The sequence below is a fragment of the Anomaloglossus baeobatrachus genome, chromosome 8, assembly GCF_048569485.1.
Source record: "Anomaloglossus baeobatrachus isolate aAnoBae1 chromosome 8, aAnoBae1.hap1, whole genome shotgun sequence".
Taxonomy (NCBI): domain Eukaryota; kingdom Metazoa; phylum Chordata; class Amphibia; order Anura; family Aromobatidae; genus Anomaloglossus; species Anomaloglossus baeobatrachus.
Window position 1 is genome coordinate 152,079,246 of NC_134360.1, and position 20,831 is coordinate 152,100,076.

At 46.1% G+C, this 20,831-nt stretch overlaps 1 protein-coding gene across 1 annotated transcript in view; it reads left to right on the forward strand.

Annotated features, from left to right (window-relative positions):
- LOC142250053 (complement factor H-related protein 1-like) overlaps positions 1–20,831 on the forward strand; it is a 214,976-nt gene that overhangs the window by 176,899 nt on the left and 17,246 nt on the right. Inside the window, exon 8 of the mRNA XM_075322115.1 lies at positions 917–1,114. Coding sequence (XP_075178230.1) covers positions 917–1,114 — 198 coding nt within the window. The remainder of the gene's footprint in view (positions 1–916; positions 1,115–20,831) is intronic.

Genomic DNA, 20,831 nt, shown 5'->3' on the forward strand with positions numbered 1-20,831 from the left:
TGTTACATTATATATGCATTGCAAAGGAATTTCTAGTGCACTATGCTGGCCCTGATGTACTGTCGCTTTGTGCTCACTTTTGAAAATGGAAATGCAAGGCCACATCCTTTGCTGCATGGACCATAGTTCCCTGCTGTGCAAATACACTATGGAGAAATGGGGGGGGGGGCAATTGATACCACTGTCTTGTTGTCTGCCTGAAAGGTTTTTAAATCTCAAGTCTCCAAGATGGGTCTCCCAGTGGTGTCTTGTCTGTGCTGGCAGGGGCAAGGGAGCCCTATGTCTGTCTCTAATCCACCTCTATATTTCTTCTGTTAATAGTCTAGGAAGCTAATGACTATTCCAGAACAGTGGGGCCGCTCTGTAAAATGTATTTTTGCTGTTTTGGAAGCTTTTTGACCCCCTAAAGGTGATTTGTCTGCCTTTGATTTGGCCTCCCACTGAATCCAATGAAGTTCGAAAGGTTCGTCGAACGGTTCAACAAACATTTTTTAGAATGTAGTGTTTGTTCGGTTAGGCTCAGCGAACCGAACTTTGAAAGGTTCTCTCATCTCTCGTTAAGGCCCTTTAGATCCAAGGGGTCTAGCTGACCATCTATTGTGTAAACGGGCTTCCAATTCTTACCAAGAGATGTTGTGAGACAAGAATAAGCAAACTTCCACAGAGAATTTCTGTAGTATAGCACCCAGTTGGTTGAAGTGAAAATTTGCATTTCTATTTCCAGGGGCATAACAATTTTACAATAAATGGATTGGCATCAGCAATTGGAGGAAGAAATAATTTAAATTAAAAAATTCAGCGACCATCATTACTAATGATGTACTTTGTATAGTTTTATCAGCTATAGTTAACTTGTTTTGGCTTATCTAAAAAGATTTAAATTAACATGGTGGAAATGTCCATTTTATCTTTTCAGAACCATGTACTGCAAAGGAAAACAGCATGGATGAAAATAATATACAGCCAAAGGTTATAGGCGAGAAAAAAATTTACCTTACACATGGGGACAAAATAGAATTCGATTGCATTTTTGGATATGAAGCTCTTCCTAACACTCAGATGAAAATTACTTGTGAACATGGAAAACTGGAATATCCAATCTGCTTAAGGAAAGGTAAATTTTGAAACATAGGAATAAGCAAGTTCAAACATTTAATTCCAAAAGTAACTTAATTCTTGATATCTATAAAACAATCAATGTTTTCCTCTTAAAGGGGCTTTACACGCTGCGACATCACTAGCGATGTCGCTAGCATTCGCACCGCCTCCGTCGTTTGTGCGTCACGGGCAATTTGCTGCCCGTGGCAGACAAAATCATTAGTAGCCATCACACATACTTACAATCCTAATGACGTCGCTGTGGCCGGCGAACAGCCTCTTTTCTAAGGGGGCGGTTCGTGTAGCGTCACAGCGACGTCACACGGCAGGCATCCAATAGAAGCGGAGGGGCGGAGAGCAGCCGCATGAAAGTCACGCTCATCTCGTTGCCGGAGGACGCAGGTACGGTGTTGTTCGTCACTCCTGGGGTGTTACACGTAGCGATGTGGGCTGCCTCAGGAACGACGAACAACATGCGTCCAAAATAAGCAAGGATATTTGGGAAATGGACGACGTGTCAACAATCAATGATTTGGTAAGTATTTTGCATCGTTAGCGGTCGCTCGTATGTGTCACACGCAACGACGACGCTAACGAGGCCGGATGTGTGTCACGAATTCCATGATCCCAACAACATCTCGTTAGCGATGTAAAGTGGCCTTTAGACACACAAATAAGTTGATTTTGGAATGTCAACAGAATGTGAATGTTAAAGTTTTATGGCATGAGGGAGACAAAAGAGGATTATGTTTTTAGGAGCTCCTTGCTGGATTCCAGTTGTGATCAGTCGGTTACTAACAATTCTTTATTAGAGATGAGCGAACCGGTCGCGGTTCGGCTCGAGATCAGTTCGCCGAACGGAGGTCCCGTTCGAGTTCGGTTCGTCGAACGTTCGACGAGCCGAACTCGAACTGCATAGGAAACAATGGCAGGCAATCACAAACACATAAAAACACCTAGAAAACACCCTCAAAGGTGTCCAAAAGGTGACAAACAACTCACAACACAAACACATGGGAAAGTGACAAGGACATATACTCATGCGAAAACAAAAGAGCTGGACAAGAAAAAAGAGGAGGAGACACAGATATAGGCATGGCACGCCCTTCTAAAATCATGTAAAACACCGCAAGGTGACTCCAAGCGGAGTCTCCCTTTTTTCTAAAAATTGGGCCACACACACACCCACCCCTTCAGTGGCAGCACTTGTGCCCCAGTTGTACACTTCACAGCTAGATTTGCATCAAGCACAATCAAAAATACGCCATACTTAACCGTTCCCAGGATGACACCGGGGTAGGTAGCAAAGTCTTTCCTGATCCCAGCTGTATGCATCTTGGATCATTTTTTAAAACAATGTAACCAAGGATTACTCCAAGCGGAGTGTCCCTTTTTTCCAAAAATTGTGCCCCACACACACCCACCCATTCAGTGGCAGCACTTGTGCCCTAGTTGTACACTTCACAGCTAGATTTGCATCAAGCACATTCAAAAATACGCCATTCTTAACCGTCCCCAGGATGACAACGGGGTAGGTAGCAAAGTCTTTGCTGAACCATGACTTGTTGATCTTGGCTCCTTTTAAAAAACACAGCAAGCAACGGTTACTCCAAGCAGTCTCCCTTTTTTTCCAAAAATTGTGCCCCACACACACCCAACCATTCAGTGGCAGCACTTGTGCCCTAGTTGTACACTTCACAGCTAGATTTGCATCAAGCACATTCAAAAATACGCCATTCTTAACCGTCCCCAGGATGACACCGGGGTAGGTAGCAAAGTCTTTCCTGATCCCAGCTGTATGCATCTTGGATCATTTTTTAAAACAATGTAACCAAGGATTACTCCAAGCGGAGTGTCCCTTTTTTCCAAAAATTGTGCCCCACACACACCCACCCATTCAGTGGCAGCACTTGTGCCCTAGTTGTACACTTCACAGCTAGATTTGCATCAAGCACATTCAAAAATACGCCATTCTTAACCGTCCCCAGGATGACAACGGGGTAGGTAGCAAAGTCTTTGCTGATCCCAGCTCTGTTCATCTTGGATCATTTTTAAAAACACTGTAAGTAAGGGTTACTCCAAGCGGAGTCTCCCTTTTTTCCAAAAATTGGGCCACACACACACCCACCCCTTCAGTGTTTTCAGTTGTGCCCCAGTTGTACAATTCACAGCTAGATTTGCATCAAGCACATTCAAAAATACGCCATTCTTAACCGTCCCCAGGATGACACCGGGGTAGGTAGCAAAGTCTTTGCTGAACCATGACTTGTTGATCTTGGCTCCTTTTAAAAAACACAGCAAGCAACGGTTACTCCAAGCAGTCTCCCTTTTTTTCCAAAAATTGTGCCCCACACACACCCAACCATTCAGTGGCAGCACTTGTGCCCTAGTTGTACACTTCACAGCTAGATTTGCATCAAGCACATTCAAAAATACGCCATTCTTAACCGTCCCCAGGATGACACCGGGGTAGGTAGCAAAGTCTTTCCTGATCCCAGCTGTATGCATCTTGGATCATTTTTTAAAACAATGTAAGCAAGGATTACTCCAAGCGGAGTGTCTCTTTTTTTCAAAAATTGTGCCCCACACACACACATCCATTCAGTGGCAGCACTTGTGCCCTAGTTGTACACTTCACAGCTAGATTTGCATCAAGCACATTCAAAAATACGCCATTCTTAACCGTCCCCAGGATGACACCGGGGTAGGTAGCAAAGTCTTTGCTGATCCCAGCTCTGTTCATCTTGGATCATTTTTAAAAACACTGTAAGTAAGGGTTACTCCAAGCGGAGTCTCCCTTTTTTCCAAAAATTGTGCCCCACACACACCCACCCATTCAGTGGCAGCACTTGTGCCCTAGTTGTACACTTCACAGCTAGATTTGCATCAAGCACATTCAAAAATACGCCATTCTTAACTGTCCCCAGGATGACACCGGGGTAGGTAGCAAAGTCTTTCCTGATCCCAGCTCTGTTCATCTTGGCTCCTTTTTAAAAACACTGTAAGCAAGGGTTACTCCAAGCGGAGTCTCCCTTTTTTCCAAAAATTGGGCCACACACACACCCACCCCTTCAGTGTTTTCAGTGGTGCCCCAGTTGTACACTTCACAGCTAGATTTGTATCAAGCACATTCAAAAATACGCCATACTTAACCGTCCCCAGGATGACACCGGGGTAGGTAGCAAAATCTTTCCTGATCACAGCTGTATGCATCTTGGATCATTTTTTAAAACAATGTAAGCAAGGATTACTCCAAGCGGAGTGTCCCTTTTTTCCAAAAATTGTACCCCACACACACCCACCCATTCAGTGGCAGCACTTGTGCCCTAGTTGTACACTTCACAGCTAGATTTGCATCAACCACATTCAAAAATACGCCATTCTTAACCGTCACCAGGATGACACCGGGGTAGGTAGCAAAGTCTTTGCTGATCCCAGCTCTGTTCATCTTGGATCATTTTTAAAAACACTAAGTAAGGGTTACTCCAAGCGGAGTCTCCCTTTTTTTCCAAAAATTGTGCCCCACAGACACCCCATCAGTGGCAGCACTTGTGCCCTAGTTGCAAACAGGATGTTTTGATTTGCATCAAGCACATTCCAAATCCACAAGCATTTACTCTCCCCAGGATGACACAGGGGTAGTAAATTCCTTGTGGATCCATGACTTGTTCATTTTGATGAACGTTAGTCTGTCCACATTGCCACTGGACAGACGCGTGCGCTTATCTGTCAGCACACACCCAGCAGCACTGAAGACACGTTCAGAGACAACGCTGGCAGCTGGACACGACAAAATCTCCAAGGCGTAACTGGAGAGCTCTGGCCATTTTTCAAGATTTGAAGCCCAAAATGAGCAAGGCTCCATTTGCAAAGTCATGGCATCGATGTTCATTTGGAGATACTCCTGTATCATCCTCTCCAGCCGTTGACTATGTGTCAGACTTGTTGTCTCTGGTGGCCTTGCAAAGGAGGGTCTAAAAAAATTATGAAAAGATTCAATAAAATTGCTGTTACCAGCACCAGATACGGTGCTACTGGTACGGGTAGACTGTTGGAGATGACAAGACCGTCCCATGTTTGTCAAGTTACAACTGGGAGATTCACTCCCTGCACCTGCACGGCTGTTTGGTGGAAAAGCCGAGCTAAGATCGAGTAACAGCTTCAGCTGATACTCCTGCATACGTGCGTCCCTTTCTATAGCTGGAATTATGTCACAAAACTGGGACTTGTACCGGGGATCTAATAGTGTGGCAAGCCAGTAGTCATCATCACTTCTAATTTTGACAATACGAGGGTCATGTTGGAGGTAGTGCAACAAGAAGGCACTCATGTGTCTTGCGCAGCCATGCGGACCAAGTCCACGCTGTGTTTGTGGCATAGAGGTGCTAACCGTTCTTTCTTCCTCTGACATCTCCCCCCAACCTCTTTCAACTGAAATTTGACCAAGGTCTCCCTCATCCGCTGAGTCTTCCATGTCCATGGACAGTTCGTCCTCCATTTCTTCATGTTCTCCTGCACCTTCCTAAACATTTCGCCTGCTACCATGCGCCCTTGTTGATCCCTGTCCCCCATGGTCCCATGCCTGCCGCGTTGGTGATAATGAACGTCTGGACCTTGGTGATGTTGTTGTCCCTTGCGCATATGAATCCTCCTGTAGTTCCTCCCCTTCCTGTTGTCCCACACCCTGACTCCGAATAGTGTTTAGCGTGTGCTCCAGCATGTAAATGACTGGAATTGTCATGCTGATAATGGCATTGTCAGCGCTAAACATATTCGTCGCCATGTCGAAACTGTGCAGAAGGATGCATAGGTTCTTGATCTGATACCACTCCATCAGGGTGATCTGCCCCACCTCTGCATCTCGTTGGCCCAGGCTATACGTCATGATGTATTGCACCAGGGCTCGGCGGTGTTGCCACAGTCGCTGTAACCTGTGGAGAGTTGAATTCCAGCGTGTCGCCACATCGCATTTCCGGCGATGAACCGGCAGGCCGAAAGACTTCTGGAGCGATGCAAGTTGCTCAGCTGCGGTGGTTGAACGGCAGAAGTGAGCAGACAGTTTTCGTGCCCTGGTCAGAAGGCCATCTAAGCCGGGATAGTGTGTTAAAAATTGCTGGACAACAAGGTTCAACACGTGAGCCATACAAGGCACGTGTGTCACCTTGCCCAGGCGAAGGGCCGCACCCAGGTTTGCAGCATTGTCGCACACGGCCTTACCAGGCTGCAGGTTGAGTGGAGACAACCATTTATTAAACTCGGACTGCAGAGCTGACCACAACTCCTCAGCTGTGTGACTCTTATTCCCAAGACATGTCAAGCTAAAGACCGCCTGATTCCTTTGCGCTGTGCTGCCAGCATAGTAATGAGGGGTGTGTGATTCCTTCTGCGCAGTGAGAGCGCTGGTGGCCTGACCAGGCAGGCTTGGGGCGGCGGTGGAGGACACAGATGAGGTGGAGGAGGCAGAAGCAGTGGAGGAACTTGGACAGACAGAGGATTGACACACAAGTCGTGGGGATGGCAAGACTTGTGTAGCAGACCCTTCACCATCTATCACCATAGTTACCCAGTGCCCAGTCAGCGACATGTAACGTCCCTGTCCATGCTTACTGGTCCAAGTATCGGTGGTGAAATGCACCCGTTCACACACAGAGTTTCTCAAGGAAGCGGTGATGTTGTGTGCGACATGCTGGTGTAGCGCGGGCACACCTTTCTTAGAGAAGTAGTGGCGACTGGGCATCTGGTACTGGGGCACAGCGACAGACATAAGGTCTCTAAAATCCTGTGTGTCTACCAGGCGGAAAGGCAGAATTTCGGTAGCCAAGAGCTTACAGAGGGATAAAGTCAACCTCTTAGCTTTGTCATGGGTCGCAGGAAATGGCCTTTTATTTGTCCACATCTGCGGGACAGAGATCTGGCTGCTGTGTGTAGACGGTGTTGAGTAGGGTGTCCCTGGAAAAATGCAGGTTTGTGAGGAAAGTGCAGGCGGAGACATGATGTTGCCTTCATCCAACGTTGATGCTATCGATGTCTGAGAGAGCTGTACACACGCACTTGTTTCCCCTTCCAAACCAACTGACGACCTACCAAGCAAACTGCCTGTTGCGGTTACAGTGGTGGAAGTTGTGCGTGGAAAACCAGGTGTGACAGCTGTCCCCACAGTCCTAGAAGATGAAGAGCGCGCGGATGCACTGGAAGGGGCAGGCCGTGGATGGTTCGCTCCTCTAGGCCGCATTGCAGCACGGTGAGCTTCCCACTGGGACCTATGATATTTATTCATGTGACGATTCATGGAAGAAGTTTTCAAACTGCTGAGGTTTTGACCTCTACTAACAGAATCACGACAAATTTTACACATCACATAATTTGGGCGATCTTTTTCTATGTCAAAAAAGGACCAGGCTAGGCAAGGCTTAGAGGGCATGCGACCTGCTGAGCACCCCCGACTAGTGCTCAGAGGCAGAGTGGTGGCTGACGATGCAGTTGTAGACGTGCTACCAGTGCTCCGACTCTGTCCAGGAAGGCGCAAGGCAACTTTGTCGTTGGTTGCATCCTCCTCCACCGCCTCTGTTGACCTCCTCGAGTGCCTGACTGTGGGTTGACACTAGGTGGGATCTAGAACTTCATCATCAATTGTTGTGTTTGCACTCCCCTCACCCTCAGACCGAGCCTCTTCTTGCCCTGACCGAATATTTAAGTTGTCATCCCAATCTGGTATCTGCGTCTCATCGTCATCAGTATGTTCCTCATTGTCTATAACCACAGGTGTTACAGTTTGTGAAAAAGGGTCAACATTATGCTCAGAAACTTGGTCCTCATGGCCTGAATCAGAGTCACAAAGGTTCTGGGCATCACTGTAGACCATTACCTGGTCTGTACTCACTGTAGCTTGGGAGCAGACCTCTGATTCCCAGGCTATAGTATGACTGAACAGCTCTGTAGACTCAGCCATCTCAGTTCCACCATACTGTGCAGGGCTGATGGAGACTTCAGAGCTGGGAGAAAGCAAGTTTGATTGGGATGACAACTCAGAGGACTGGTGTTTTTTGGATGCGGTACTTGAGGTGGCTGAGAGGGCACTTGTTGGACCACTTGAGATCCATTCAAGCATTTTCCTTTTTTGGCCATCATCTACCTTTGTTCCTGTTGTTTGTGTCCGTAAAAAAGGGAGCACATCGGATTGTCCACGGTAAGTAGTAGACATCTTACTTTTGCTGGTAGATGGTCTATCTTCAGCAGATGTTAATGGAGCTTTGTCACCTTCCCCACGGACAAACCCTTTTTTTCCTTTTCCACCACGCCTCTTCCCCTTTCCACCAGCATCTGTCATTTTGCCACTCATGTTGATTGCGACAAGATTGTGCACTGAAAATGTGGTAGTAAAAATTGAGAGGTGGTGTAGATTGCAGCGGTGGTCTAGCTTTATTAACAGCAGAAAAATAAAGAATAAATATCCCTGACAATGCAACTACGGCCCTTAAACTGGCAGCATAAATTGCTAGTATAATGGCTTAGTAACAATGAGTTTGAGTGTGCAATGCAGGCAGACGTGCTGCAAATATCTTTGCACTAGAGGGACTATACAGAAGTCCAATAGCCACGTTTAGGATGCCACTAAGTTCACTCAGTGTTTGCTAGTATAATGGCTTCGCTATAATGAGTTTGAATGTGCAATGCAGGCAGACATGCTGCAAATATCTTTGCACTAGTGGGACTTTACAGAAGTCCAATAGCCACGTTTAGGATGCCACTAAGTTCACTCAGTGTTTGCTAGTATAATGGCTTAGTAACAATGAGTTGGAGTGTGCAAAGGGCAGGAGGGTACAGTGGCAGGCTTGTGGGTCTCTGGGTAGAGGAAAGGAAGCCAGCCTTTCTATCCCTCCTAATGGGGAAATGCAGCGAGGAAATCCCTGACCTTAGCTACACAGACGCTGTCATCTTGTGTAGCTGTTAAACTCTGTTTTCAGGACCTGTCACCTATGGCTCTGACCCTGCCGGTATGAGCCCTTAAAAGGACTGATAGAAAGTGCTATCCCTAAGCTGTCCAGCGCTGTGTATGGAGCGTATACAGCAGTATCGGCGATAGGAGCTGCGCCAGTGATGTCTGACACCAAGGACGCAGAAGGCAGATAATGGCGTGCTGGAGGAAAATGTCCAGTTTTATAATGCATGGACATGTGACATGGACATCCTATCACACATGCCGTTGCTTCTCTGGCTAAAAGTCCACTTAGCTGTGTGTGTGTCTGGGATTGGCTGACATGCTGGCCCGCCCCACTACACGCGCGCGCTTAGGGAAGGAAGACAAGGAAAAAAAAAAAATGGCGATCGCTTTATACAAACAGCAGTGATCTGAAGGCGCTGTTCCCCCACACTATACACTGAAATGTCATAATAGTGTGAGTCACAGAGTGACTTACACTATTACAGCGGAAAGCCAGCTAGGAATTAGCTGTTTTTTTTGCTGCTAGAACCGTTCTCGAACGTATCTAGAACTATCGAGCTTTAGCAAAACAGCTCGAGTTCTAGTTCGATCTAGAACAGCCCCCAAAATCACTCGAGCCGCGAACTGGAGAACCTCGAACCGCGAACCGCGCTCAACTCTATTCTTTATGTGCTGAAAGATTTAGGCCAGGTACACTACAGTTCAACAGTTTTAGATATTTCTTTATTTTTGAAAGAAAAGCACTTTTTTTTCAATGAAGCTAACATTAAATTAAACAGAAATACACACTCTACATTGTTAATGTGGTAAATGACTATTCTAGATGCAAACGTCTAGTTTTTAAGGCAATATCTACATAGGTATGTAGATGCCCATTTCCAACAACCACCACCACAGTGTTCTAATGGTACATTGTGTTTGCTAACTGTGTTAGAAGGCTAATTGATGTTTAGAAATCCCTTCAAAACCCTTGTGCAAGTATGTTAGCACAGTTGAAAACAGTTTTGCTGATTAGAAAAGCTACAAAACTGACCTTCCTTTAAGCTAGTTGAGAATCTGGAGCACTACGTTTCTTGGTTCCCTTAAACTCTCAAAATGGCCAGAAGAAGAGAACTTTCATGTGAAACTCGACAGTTTGATCTTGTTCTTAGAAATGAAGGATTTTCCATGCAAGAAATTGCCAAGAAACTGAAGATTTCCTACAACAGTGTGTACTACTCCCTTCAGAGGAGAGCACAAACAACCTCTAACCAGAGTAGAAAGAGAAGTGGGAGGCCCAGCTGCACAACTGAGCAACAAGACAAGTACATTAGAGTCTCTAGTTTGAGAAATCGATATCTCATAGGTCCTCAACTGGCAGCTTCATTAAATAGTACCTGCAAAACGCCAGTGTCAACGTCTACAGTGAAGAGGCAACTCCGGGATGCTGGCCTTCAGGGTAGAGTGGCAAAGAAAAAGCCATATCTGAGACTGGCTAATAAAAGGAAAAGATTAATATGGGCAAAAGAACCCAGACATTGGACAGAGGAAGATTGGGAAAAAAAGTGTTATGAACAGATGAATCGAAGTTTGAGGTGTTTGGATCACACAGAAGAACATTTGTGAGATGCAGAACAACTGAAAAGATGCTGGACGCCATCTGTTAAGCATGGTGGAGGTAATGTGATGGTCTGGACTTGCTTTAGTGCTGGTAAAGTGGGAGATTTGTACAAGGAAAAAGGGATTTTGAATAAGGAAGGCTATCACTCCATTCTGCAACGCCATGCCATACCCTGTGGACAACGCTTGATTATAGCCAATTTCATCCTAAAACAGGACAATGACGCAAAGCACACCTCGAAATAATGTATGAACTATTTAGGGAAGAATCAGGCAGCTGATATTCTATCTGTAATGGAGTGGCCAGCCCAGTCACCAGATCTCAACCTTATTAAGCTTTTTTGGGAGCAGCTTGACAATATGGTATGCAAAAAGTGCCCAACAAGGCAATCTAACTTGTTGGAGGGGCTTCTAGAAGCATGGGGTGAAATATCTCCAGATTACCGCAGCAAATAAACAGCTAGAATGCCAAAGGTCTGCACAGCTGTAATTGCTGCAAAGGGAGCATTCTTTGACAAAAGCAAAGTTTGAAGGAGAAATTATTTCAAGTAAAAATCATTATTTCTAACCTAGTCAATGTCTGGACTATATTTTTTATTCATTATGCAACTCATTTGATAAATAAAAGTATGATTTTTCATGGAAAAGACAAATTTGTCTGAGTGACCCCCCCAAACTTTTGAACGGTAATGTATGTATGGATTGATGGTGTTAAGCTCCTGTGGATAACTCCATGATTGCCAATCTATGTTCATTTAAAGGGAACCTGTCGCTTGGAAAAGCGCTGTTAACCTGCAGATCGTAGCTTTGGCGTTCGTGCACTCCGTGCTGGGATGGGCTTACTCACCGCTGCGGCCGGCTCTCACCATGTGTCTTGCTGTTTCCTCGCTTCTACACGTGTGCACTCCCTGTTTCCTCCTCCCGGAGCCTGTTGCTGGGTCACGTGTGCATTGCTGCCCTTTTCTTAGAGTCAACACATCACTCCCAGGAAGTACCTCTCAGCCTATCGCTGAGAGGTATTGGGTACATAAGGCATTCTCCCGCTAGGGGAGGTGCTTGTTCAATGTGTTTAGTTTGTTAGTAGTTCTTTGCCCTATCCAACTAGATATCAGATCCCCTTGTCTGCTGTGTTTCTGTTACAGGGTACTATGTCCCTGCCTGTCCAACCTGGCTGTGACTCCAGCCTCAGCTACCCCGGTAGTCCTTGCTACACCAGAGACTGTGCCTGTTCAACCCGGCTGTGCTTCCAGCCTAAGCTACCCCAATAGTACTTTCTATACCAGAGACTGAGCCTGACCTACCCAGCCATTTCTGCAGCCTCAGCTATCCCAGTAGTCCTTGCCTCTGTCGGAAATATACCAAAATATGTTGCAGATGCGGAACAGCAAAATCAGATTCTGGTCCATCTATGATCTATGAATGTCCTCCTGAACGCCCCAGGACCCACCCAGCTTGCAACCGTACCTTGTCTATCTGCCCCACTTTCCTTTGATGGTGACCCCAAGTAATGCTGAGGTTTCATCAACCAGTGCACCCTGCACTTTCAATTGTTAGCCCACCAGTTTTCTTCAGACCATTCCAAGGTGCCGTTTCTGATATCGTACCTCGTGGGGAAGCTCTTGCTTGGGTAAATCCTCTATGGCAAAGAAACAACCCAATTATCGCTTATATTGCAGTATTTCTGCAGGCCTTTTGAAGAGTCATTGGTGAACCAGGACATGTCGTGTCTGCTGCGTCTTTCTCTTCTACAACTGCGCCAAATAATCCAGACTGTAAGTCAATATGTGGTACAATTCCATGCCCTGTCTTTTGAACTTGTATGAAATAATTAGGCTCTGGTGTACACCTTTTGGGAAGGTTCATCTGGGAGGATAAAGGATAAACTGGCCGATCGTGACATTCCCGCTTCTTTGGATGATCCTATCTCCTTAGCCACATGGGTCGATCGCAGGTTCCAGGAATGATCCAAGGAAGTCGCCCAAAAAAGGAGGTCTACGTGTTTGGTTCCTACTTTTCAAAAACCATTGGCTCCTTGAGCTTCAGCTTCCATGCCGGTTCCTGAAACCATGCAAGTGGATGATATCAAAATGGTTGAACAGCGATGAGACCATTACCAAGCCGGGGTTGTGCTCTACTGTGGAGGAGCAGAGTACTTCATGCAGGCCTGTCCTCTAAGACCTGAACTCCCTTACCTTGACTCAGTAGGAGTGTCTCCTTCAGTGAAAGCAGTTCCTCTTCTCCATTGGCCTTGTCTGTGTCCTTATTGTATGGATGAGTATAGTACTCTGAAACAGCTGATCTGGACTTTTGTTCTGTGGGAAATTTCATTCAACGAGCTGTGGTGGAGTGTTTCCAGATTTCCATCTGACGCCTTCAGAGTCCTTTGTCGGTGTCGTACATGAATGGAATGCCCCTGTACGAACCCATACATTTCATCTTTGAGTCTGTGGAACTGTGTGTGGAAGAGACGCATTCAGAGAAGATCTCCTTCCTTGTTCTTCCCAATTTGTCTTGTCCTTTTCTTCTAGGTCTGCCTTGGCTCTGTGCCCCACAGGTAGAAGAGAAGACCGGGTTTATGCCGCGCTAAAAACCACTGATGCGTGTAAATTAAAAGATTTCCTTTTTATTGGACAATTTCTACGTGTTTCAGAGACATCCGTCTCCTTCCTCAGGAAAAGAAATCATATTACAGCAAGGCTGCTTGGACCTATATATAAGGAGCAAACAGCCATGTATGCATTAAGGACTGCCTGTATGACTCAGAGCTTGATGACTCAAAGCCACATGGTAAAAAGAAAAAAAAAAAAAAAGAAGGAAGAGAAGAAAAAGAAGAAATAAAAAAAAAAAAAAGGGAAGATGGAACAATCGTGAATAACAGAAAAAAGTGTCTGAAACAGCATGATCCCAAGAAACATGGATAATTCCAACAAAGGGAATACTGAAAAAATAAAAAATAAATAAATGAATGAATAAAGACATGAAAACACTTGTTCCTCGTGTTATTTAATAAGGTCAGGGGGAAGGGATGTGAGGGATGTGTTTAAGATGGTGTGCAAACCCATGGAGTATAGGTGAATATACTGGTGTTTAGTCCTCTACTCTACATGGGGATACAGAGATTGCGTGTGAAAATTCTAAACAATGTGTAAAAAACTATATATGTATAAATATATAGAACTATATATGGGGATACAGTGACCATGAGTGAATATCCAGAGGGACGTGAAAAAAATCTTTTTATATTTATTTATTTATATATATAAAACTATAAAGAATGAGGAATAGAACTGCAAGGACACTGTGATTGAAAATTATTTTGATTAAAAATTTTATAATGTCTGACAATGACAAAAAAAGCGGGCTCAGTGAGGAAACCACTAAAAAGAGGGGGGCATTTATATATAAAAATAACTTCCGGGGATTTTTACTTTCTAATGCTTAGTATGCATTCTATTTTTGTAAAGGAGACATGCTCCGATAGGAAGTGAGTGCAGAAAAAAAAAAAAAAAACTAGGGCACCTGCCCGATGGAGGTGATACAAGTTCAAGGAAACGAGGGGTGACCAGAGTTCACTACCGTGCGAACCAGATACAATGCGCTTGCGCTAGACAAGCCAAAGAGGAGGTTTTGTCAATCTAGCGGCAAAGAGTGCAAAAAGTGCAGAAAGACAGCAAAAAAAAAAAAAAGATGTACCAGATGCATATAGCAGTCATTTGCATGAAGAATAAGAGTATTAATGAGAGATGGAGGAACATAGGGGAGAAATACAGAAACGCAATAGAAATAAATAATAAATGGTAAAACAATAAGACTATACTTATTGTAGATATATAAATTTAAAAATTACTACATGGTTTACAAATTATAAATATAAATACAATATTAATTCAATAAAACACAATAAATGAGTAAAAAGTTTGTTAGCACTAGATATAAAAACAACGGCCAAGCCACTATATAAAACTTGATAAAAGGGTACTTCATAACTAATGGGGGATAAAAACGAATTAATAAAACAAGTCAGTGACCTCATTTAGACCAAAGGGTTTTAACGTACTTAGTTTGTTGATCCAAAAGGTCTCCTTTCTGCTCAGGGTTTCCATTCTATTGGGGGCATTTGGGGCTACCTGGTCTATTGGTGTAATATTAAAAACCATCCCCTTATTGTGTTTCAGAGCGCAATGCTTAGAGAGTGCATGGAGCATATAGCCTATCTTCACATTGTGCCTATGTGAATTTAGCCTATAGTGGAGGGCCTGACTCGTCCTTCCTACATATTGTTTCGCGCAAACACAGTCCACTAAATATATAACAAAGTCCGACTGGCATGTTAAACGACTTCTGATGGGGAAATTTTCTGAGCCCCCCTGAGAGCAGAAAGTGGTCCTTTTGTGGCAAATACTTTTACAACAGAGACAATTTTTGAGACCGCATCTATAGGAGCCAATTATGGTAGCTATTTTTTTCATCAGCAGAGGTGCTTTTAACCTGCTGGGAGCTATAATATTCTTAATGGTCGGCGCCCTTCTAAAAGTAACCCCTGGGCGAGCAGGTAACATATTTCTAAGGATGGGGTCACTTAGTAATATCCCCCAGTGTCTGGAGAAAATATTTCTAATGGTTACATTGTCACTGCTGTAAGTAGTGATGAAGTTAGCAGAAAAATCGCCCTTTCCAGCAGCATTAATAATCCCTCTTGTACCCGAGATAGATGCAGTCTTTTTGGGTTTCAGCATGTCTGTTTGTTTCAATTTGGCTGTCTCTAGGTAAGCTTTTTTCATCAAAGACCTGGGGAAGTCCTTCTCGATGAAGCGATCCCTCAAAATCCCAACCTGTTCTTTAAAATCAGCATCTAAGGTTTGTCTGTCCACCCTCATACCGGGTAAGACCCTATTGCGCTTTTTTCCCTCCTACAGTTTTACATTGGCTCTGTGCCCATGAGCCCGTTCTGGACTGGAAATCTGGTGTGGTACTCCATTGGGGGCAGAGATGTCATGAGAAATGTTTGGTGAAAGCCCATCCATCCAGGTCTGCTGAAGTACTATACTGCCATTTGGTCCTGTCTCCTGTCTGTTTGACGACTACCAGTGACTTTGTCAAGGAGAGAGAGGAATTTCTAAGTGTCTTGGAACCCTCTGATGTCTGTTCAGGCCACCAGTTAAGGCCACTTTACATGCAGATATAAATCTTTGGCAGATCTGTGGTTGCAGTGAAATCATGGACATATTGTGCCATTTGTACACAGCCACAAACCTGGCACTGATTTCCACAATTTCACTGCAACCACAGATCTGCCGCAGATTTATCTCTGTGTGTAAAGTGGCCTTTACGTTTCTAAGAAAAAATCTTTCAAACAAAGACCAGCCAATCTATCCCTTTCACCAACTCTCTTTTCTTCCATCGATTCTGAGGACATCTTCTCAGAGAAGAAAGCTCTTTTTGGCCTGGAGAAGGGGTGTATAAGGGCATGTGAAACGCCGACGCCGGGGCTTGTAGGGCTCTCACGGTCACTGGGCCGGTGGTATTCGGGGTCAGGCTGTGAGTGGCCCGACCCAGCTTCCGTGACCCCCGGCGGGTTTCAATAAAAGGAAAGTCAGGGTAAAAGGAGGGTAACGGGGTTCCTGGAGAGCTTGCCATCACTCTCCCCCCAGGAAACGGTACGGGACGGGGACGGGGGATGCTTGCAGTGCCACCTGTGGTTTGCGGCCAGGTATTCAGCCGCCGATGCGCAGTCTCTCTCCGGGGCAGCCGGATGGAATCACTCCCCACGGGTGGAGCGGGGTAGCCCCGGGAGGTTTATGAGACCCAGGGCAACAGTCCTCAGGGACACCGGGGGCACAGGGCGGCGGCATTACTCACAGCAGTCACGGAGTGCGGTTCCAGTTGTTCTTTATTTAAAGTCTGTTCCACGTAGCACCCGGGTGCTGGTCCTCGCCGCCTGTAGCCTTTGGTCGGTCCCGGGCAGGTAGGAGGAAGGGGCCGGTGGAGTGATCTGGGGGTCCCTCTCTCTTTCGGTGCGATAATGCTATCCCCGTGGCATGGAGCATCTTGGGGACCCGCCGCCATTCTGTCTGTCTCTCTTCCAGTAGCGGACACACACCAACTGCCACCGGGTACAACTTTCTCCAGGGATCCCCAGTCCTCAGCTCCATTCCCTACCTCTAGGTATTATCAGCCCTAATCTCGTGGCATCTCCTCAGCAGGGAGCTGTCCTGTGTAAGTCTGCACTCTGCTGCAGCCTCTGACATTCTGACAAACATTCTGTGTGTTCTGCACTAAACTCACTCCTATTCAGTCCCCCCTCCCCTTGGTTGTCATGGGGACCTGCCTGTGTCCAGCCACCTGCTCATTAACAAGACAGGATGAGTCATGGACTCAAAACTTCATGCTGCAAAAGCTATTAACTCCTTTCTGCCAGTGTGATGTGAGTGTGTGTTGTGGGGACTCTTCTTCCTCCTGCCCGGGAAAAATGTGGTAACATTTAATACCCTGTAACAACCCGTTTACAGGGACGTTACAGATGTATTGTAGCATTGGCATCCCTGTACTCTCCGCTCTCCGCCCCACAGGGACTCATACTTACTCACAACCGCAGCCAGCTCTTACCATGTGTCCCGGCATCTCTTCGCTCCTCCACTTGTGCACTCCCTGCTTCCTCCTCCCAGGACTTGTGAATGTGGCACAGGTCCTCCGGAAATGTTCCTGGGGCACTTGCGCGTGCCACTGCCCATTTCTAAATGGGCCCCTCATCACTTCCAGGAAGTGCTTCTCAGCCTATCGCTGAGAGTTACTGGGTACATAAGGCACTCTCTCACTAGGGGAGGTGCCTAATCGACGTGTTTAGTTAGTTATGATTCTGTGCTCTAGCCAGCTAGTTGTCATGTCCCCTTGTCCACTGTGTTTTTGTTACAGTGTACTACATGTCTGCCTTTCCAACCTGGCTGTGCCTCCAGCCTCAGCTACCCCGGTAGTCCATTTTACACCAGAGACTGTGCCTGTCCAACCCGGCCATGCCTCAAGCCTCAGCTACCCCTGTAGTCTTTGCTATAGCACAGACTTAGCCTGTCCTACTTGGCCGTACCTCCAGCCTCAGCTGCCCCAGTAGTCCTTGCTATACCAGACACTGTGCCTGTCCAACCCAGCCATGCCTCCAGGCTCAGCTACACCAGTAGGCCTTGCTACGCCAGAGACTGTGTCTGTCCAACTCTTCTGTGCCTCCAGCCTCAGCTACCCTGGTAGCCCTTGCTATACCAGAGACTGAGCCTGTCCAACCCGTCTATGTCTCCAGCCTCAGCTGCCCCAGTTGTCCTTGAGACGGGCCCCACGGGGTCTTGGGAATACTCGTCACTGGGCCGGTGTGGGTCATGGATGTCATGGGTGGCCCTGCCTGGTTTTGTGACCCAGTCGGTGTCAATAAAAGGGATGGATGACGATGGAGGGATTGGAGATGTTAAGAGTAGTTGTCTCATGATGCCACCTGTGGTGTGCAGCCAGGGATTAGCTGCCGCTGTGGGTGCTGTCCTCTGGTTCAGATGGTGTCGCAGCTCAGATGGTTCGGCTTACCACAGGTAGAGCCAGGCCCCAGAGAGGATGGTGGGGGATGGTAGTGGCCATTGGCGCCGGAGCTCAGGGTGATGGCACCGGCAATGATGGGCTGACACAGTGGATGCGATTCAAAGTCTTTACTCACTGTTAGGTCGTCACCCTTGGAGTGCTGGTTTCCGCCATAATGGACCCCAGCCAATCCCAGGTAGTTCAGAGGCCACCACCGGTGTTGTGGACTGTGAGACCTTTCTTTCTGCGCTTTGTTGTGTGGATCCCCATGACTTGAAGTTACTTGGGGACCCCGTGTCCTTGGGTTTAGTTCCCGTCCCATCCGCAGGCAGCGCAAGTTAATTGTTGAGCCTGACCATGATCACGACTCCTGGCTCTATATGCTGCTGGGCTCGGGACTTGTTGTGGGCAGAGACATGAAATCCCCTGTCCTGCAGATTCTGTTAGCGAAATGTAAAGTGTACACCACCCTAGGGCTCTGCACCCTGTTCACGCTTGTGCTGAGGGAGTTATTGAGCTCTACCTCCAGCTACCATATTCCTCCTGTGTCTCACCAGCTCCCCCGGTCCAGAAGGAGCTCTAAAGCACTCCCCACTGCCGGTCTCGAGAGCGCTATAAAGCACTCCTTTCAGTGACCGTGTTTCTCACTCTTCTGAGTCTGTAACTGTTCTGAGGTAAAGGTCTGTGTGTTCTCTCACATCCCCAGCGCTGCCCCCACCTTCCTGATGACTCACTAGTGGTTAGTAAAGTCCCGTTTCTATGGTGACTATCTCTAGCCCAGTTCCAATGGGAAAGCACCTAAAGTGTGTGTTGTGTAAGTGATAAACACCAGCGGTTAACCTCTTCCTTACCTGGGATGAGTACTGCACCTTAAGTGAGATGCAACACCCTGTGGCGACTTGCTACACCAGAAACTATGCCTATCCAACCCGACCGTGCCTCCAGCCTCAGCTATTCCGGTAATCCTTGGTATACCAGAGACTGTGCCTGTCCACCCAGGCCATACCACCATATTTAGCCTGTCTGCTCCTGTGTCCGCCCTTGCCCTGGGGGTTAGCTGCCACAGTTCTAACCTCTAACCTGGGAGTAGCACCTGGTGTCTGCCTTGTGGTGGACGCTTAGGGTAAACCCGTGGTCCTCCTGTGGTCCAGTGGGTCTGCTTCACCATCTCCGGCGGCAAGTGTTACACAGATATATGGTTAAGAGCATTTGGAATCTGCTCAGCACTTGCACATTGAACCCCACTGCACGGAGAAAATGAATTTTAATCCTCTTGGCAGAATTCAGGTTTCAGTTAGGGGAGTGGAGTCGTCACAGGTTCAGTCATTGCTCAGTAAATCGAGAACTGCGTCTTTGACTGTGCCCTCTGCACTGATATTCTGCTCTAATATTGAGCCCATTGTCCGCAATGTAACTATTACAGACAACCAAATAGATAAAAGCACATAAAAAACATCACTGCATTATAGCAATATAAGATCTTAAGGAGGGATGTCAACAGCTTCTCCGCTCCTTTACATTTGGACAGGTAGACCACAGTTCATATGCGTACTGAAAGATCAGCGATAGATTTTTCTGTGTACATAAACTGTCATTTTTCTTTGCAGTACAGGTTAAAATTACACAGGATGAAATGCTGCAAAGAGCAATGACTTAAAAGTCTTCTTAGAAACCATTTCACGCGACAAATGAGCATATTGTTCATTAATCAGGTGATAGGCAGGCTGTTTTCACCCCCTAATTATCGGTAAATGAGCATATATAGGACTATCGTCCTATATAAACACTTATTTTTATCTGCAAGTGCATCTCTATAAATTAGAATATTAAAAAGTTAATTTATTTCAGTAAATCAATACAAAAAGGGAAACATTATATAGGGTCATTACAAGCAGAGTGATTTATTTCAAGTGTTTGTTTCTGTTAATGTTGATGATTATGGCTTACAGCCAATAAAAACACAAAAGTCATTATCTCAGAAAATTAGAATAATTACCACAAAACACCTGCATAGTCTTCCTAAGCATTTAAAATGGTCCCTTAGTCTGGTTCAGTAGGCTCTACAATCCTGGGGAAGACTGCTGATTTGACAGGTGTCCAGAAGGCAGTCATTGACACACTCCACAAGGAGTGTAAGCCACAAAAGGTCATTGCTAATGAAGCTGGCTGCTCAGAGTGTTGTATCCAAGCATATTAATGGAAAGTTGAGTGGAAGGAAAAAGTGTGGTATAAAAAGGTGCACAAGCAACCGGAAACCGCAGCCTTGATAGGCTTCTTAAGAAAAGGCCATTCAAAAATATGAGGGAGATTCACGAGGAGTGGACTGCTGCTGGAGTCAGTGCTTCAAGAGCCACCATACACAGATGTATCCAGGACATGGGCTACAACTGTCACATTCCTTGTGTCAAGCCACTCATGACTAATAGACAACGACAGAAGCGTCTTACCTGGGTCAAGGAGAAAAAGAACTGGACTGTTGCTCAGTGGTCCAAGGTGTTGCTTTTAGATTAAATTAAATTTTCTATTTCATTTGGAAATCAAGGTCCCAGAGTCTGGAGGAAGAGTGGAGAGGCCACAATCCAAGCTGCTTGAGGTCTAGTGTGAAGTTTCCACAATCAGTGATGATTTGAGGAGCCAT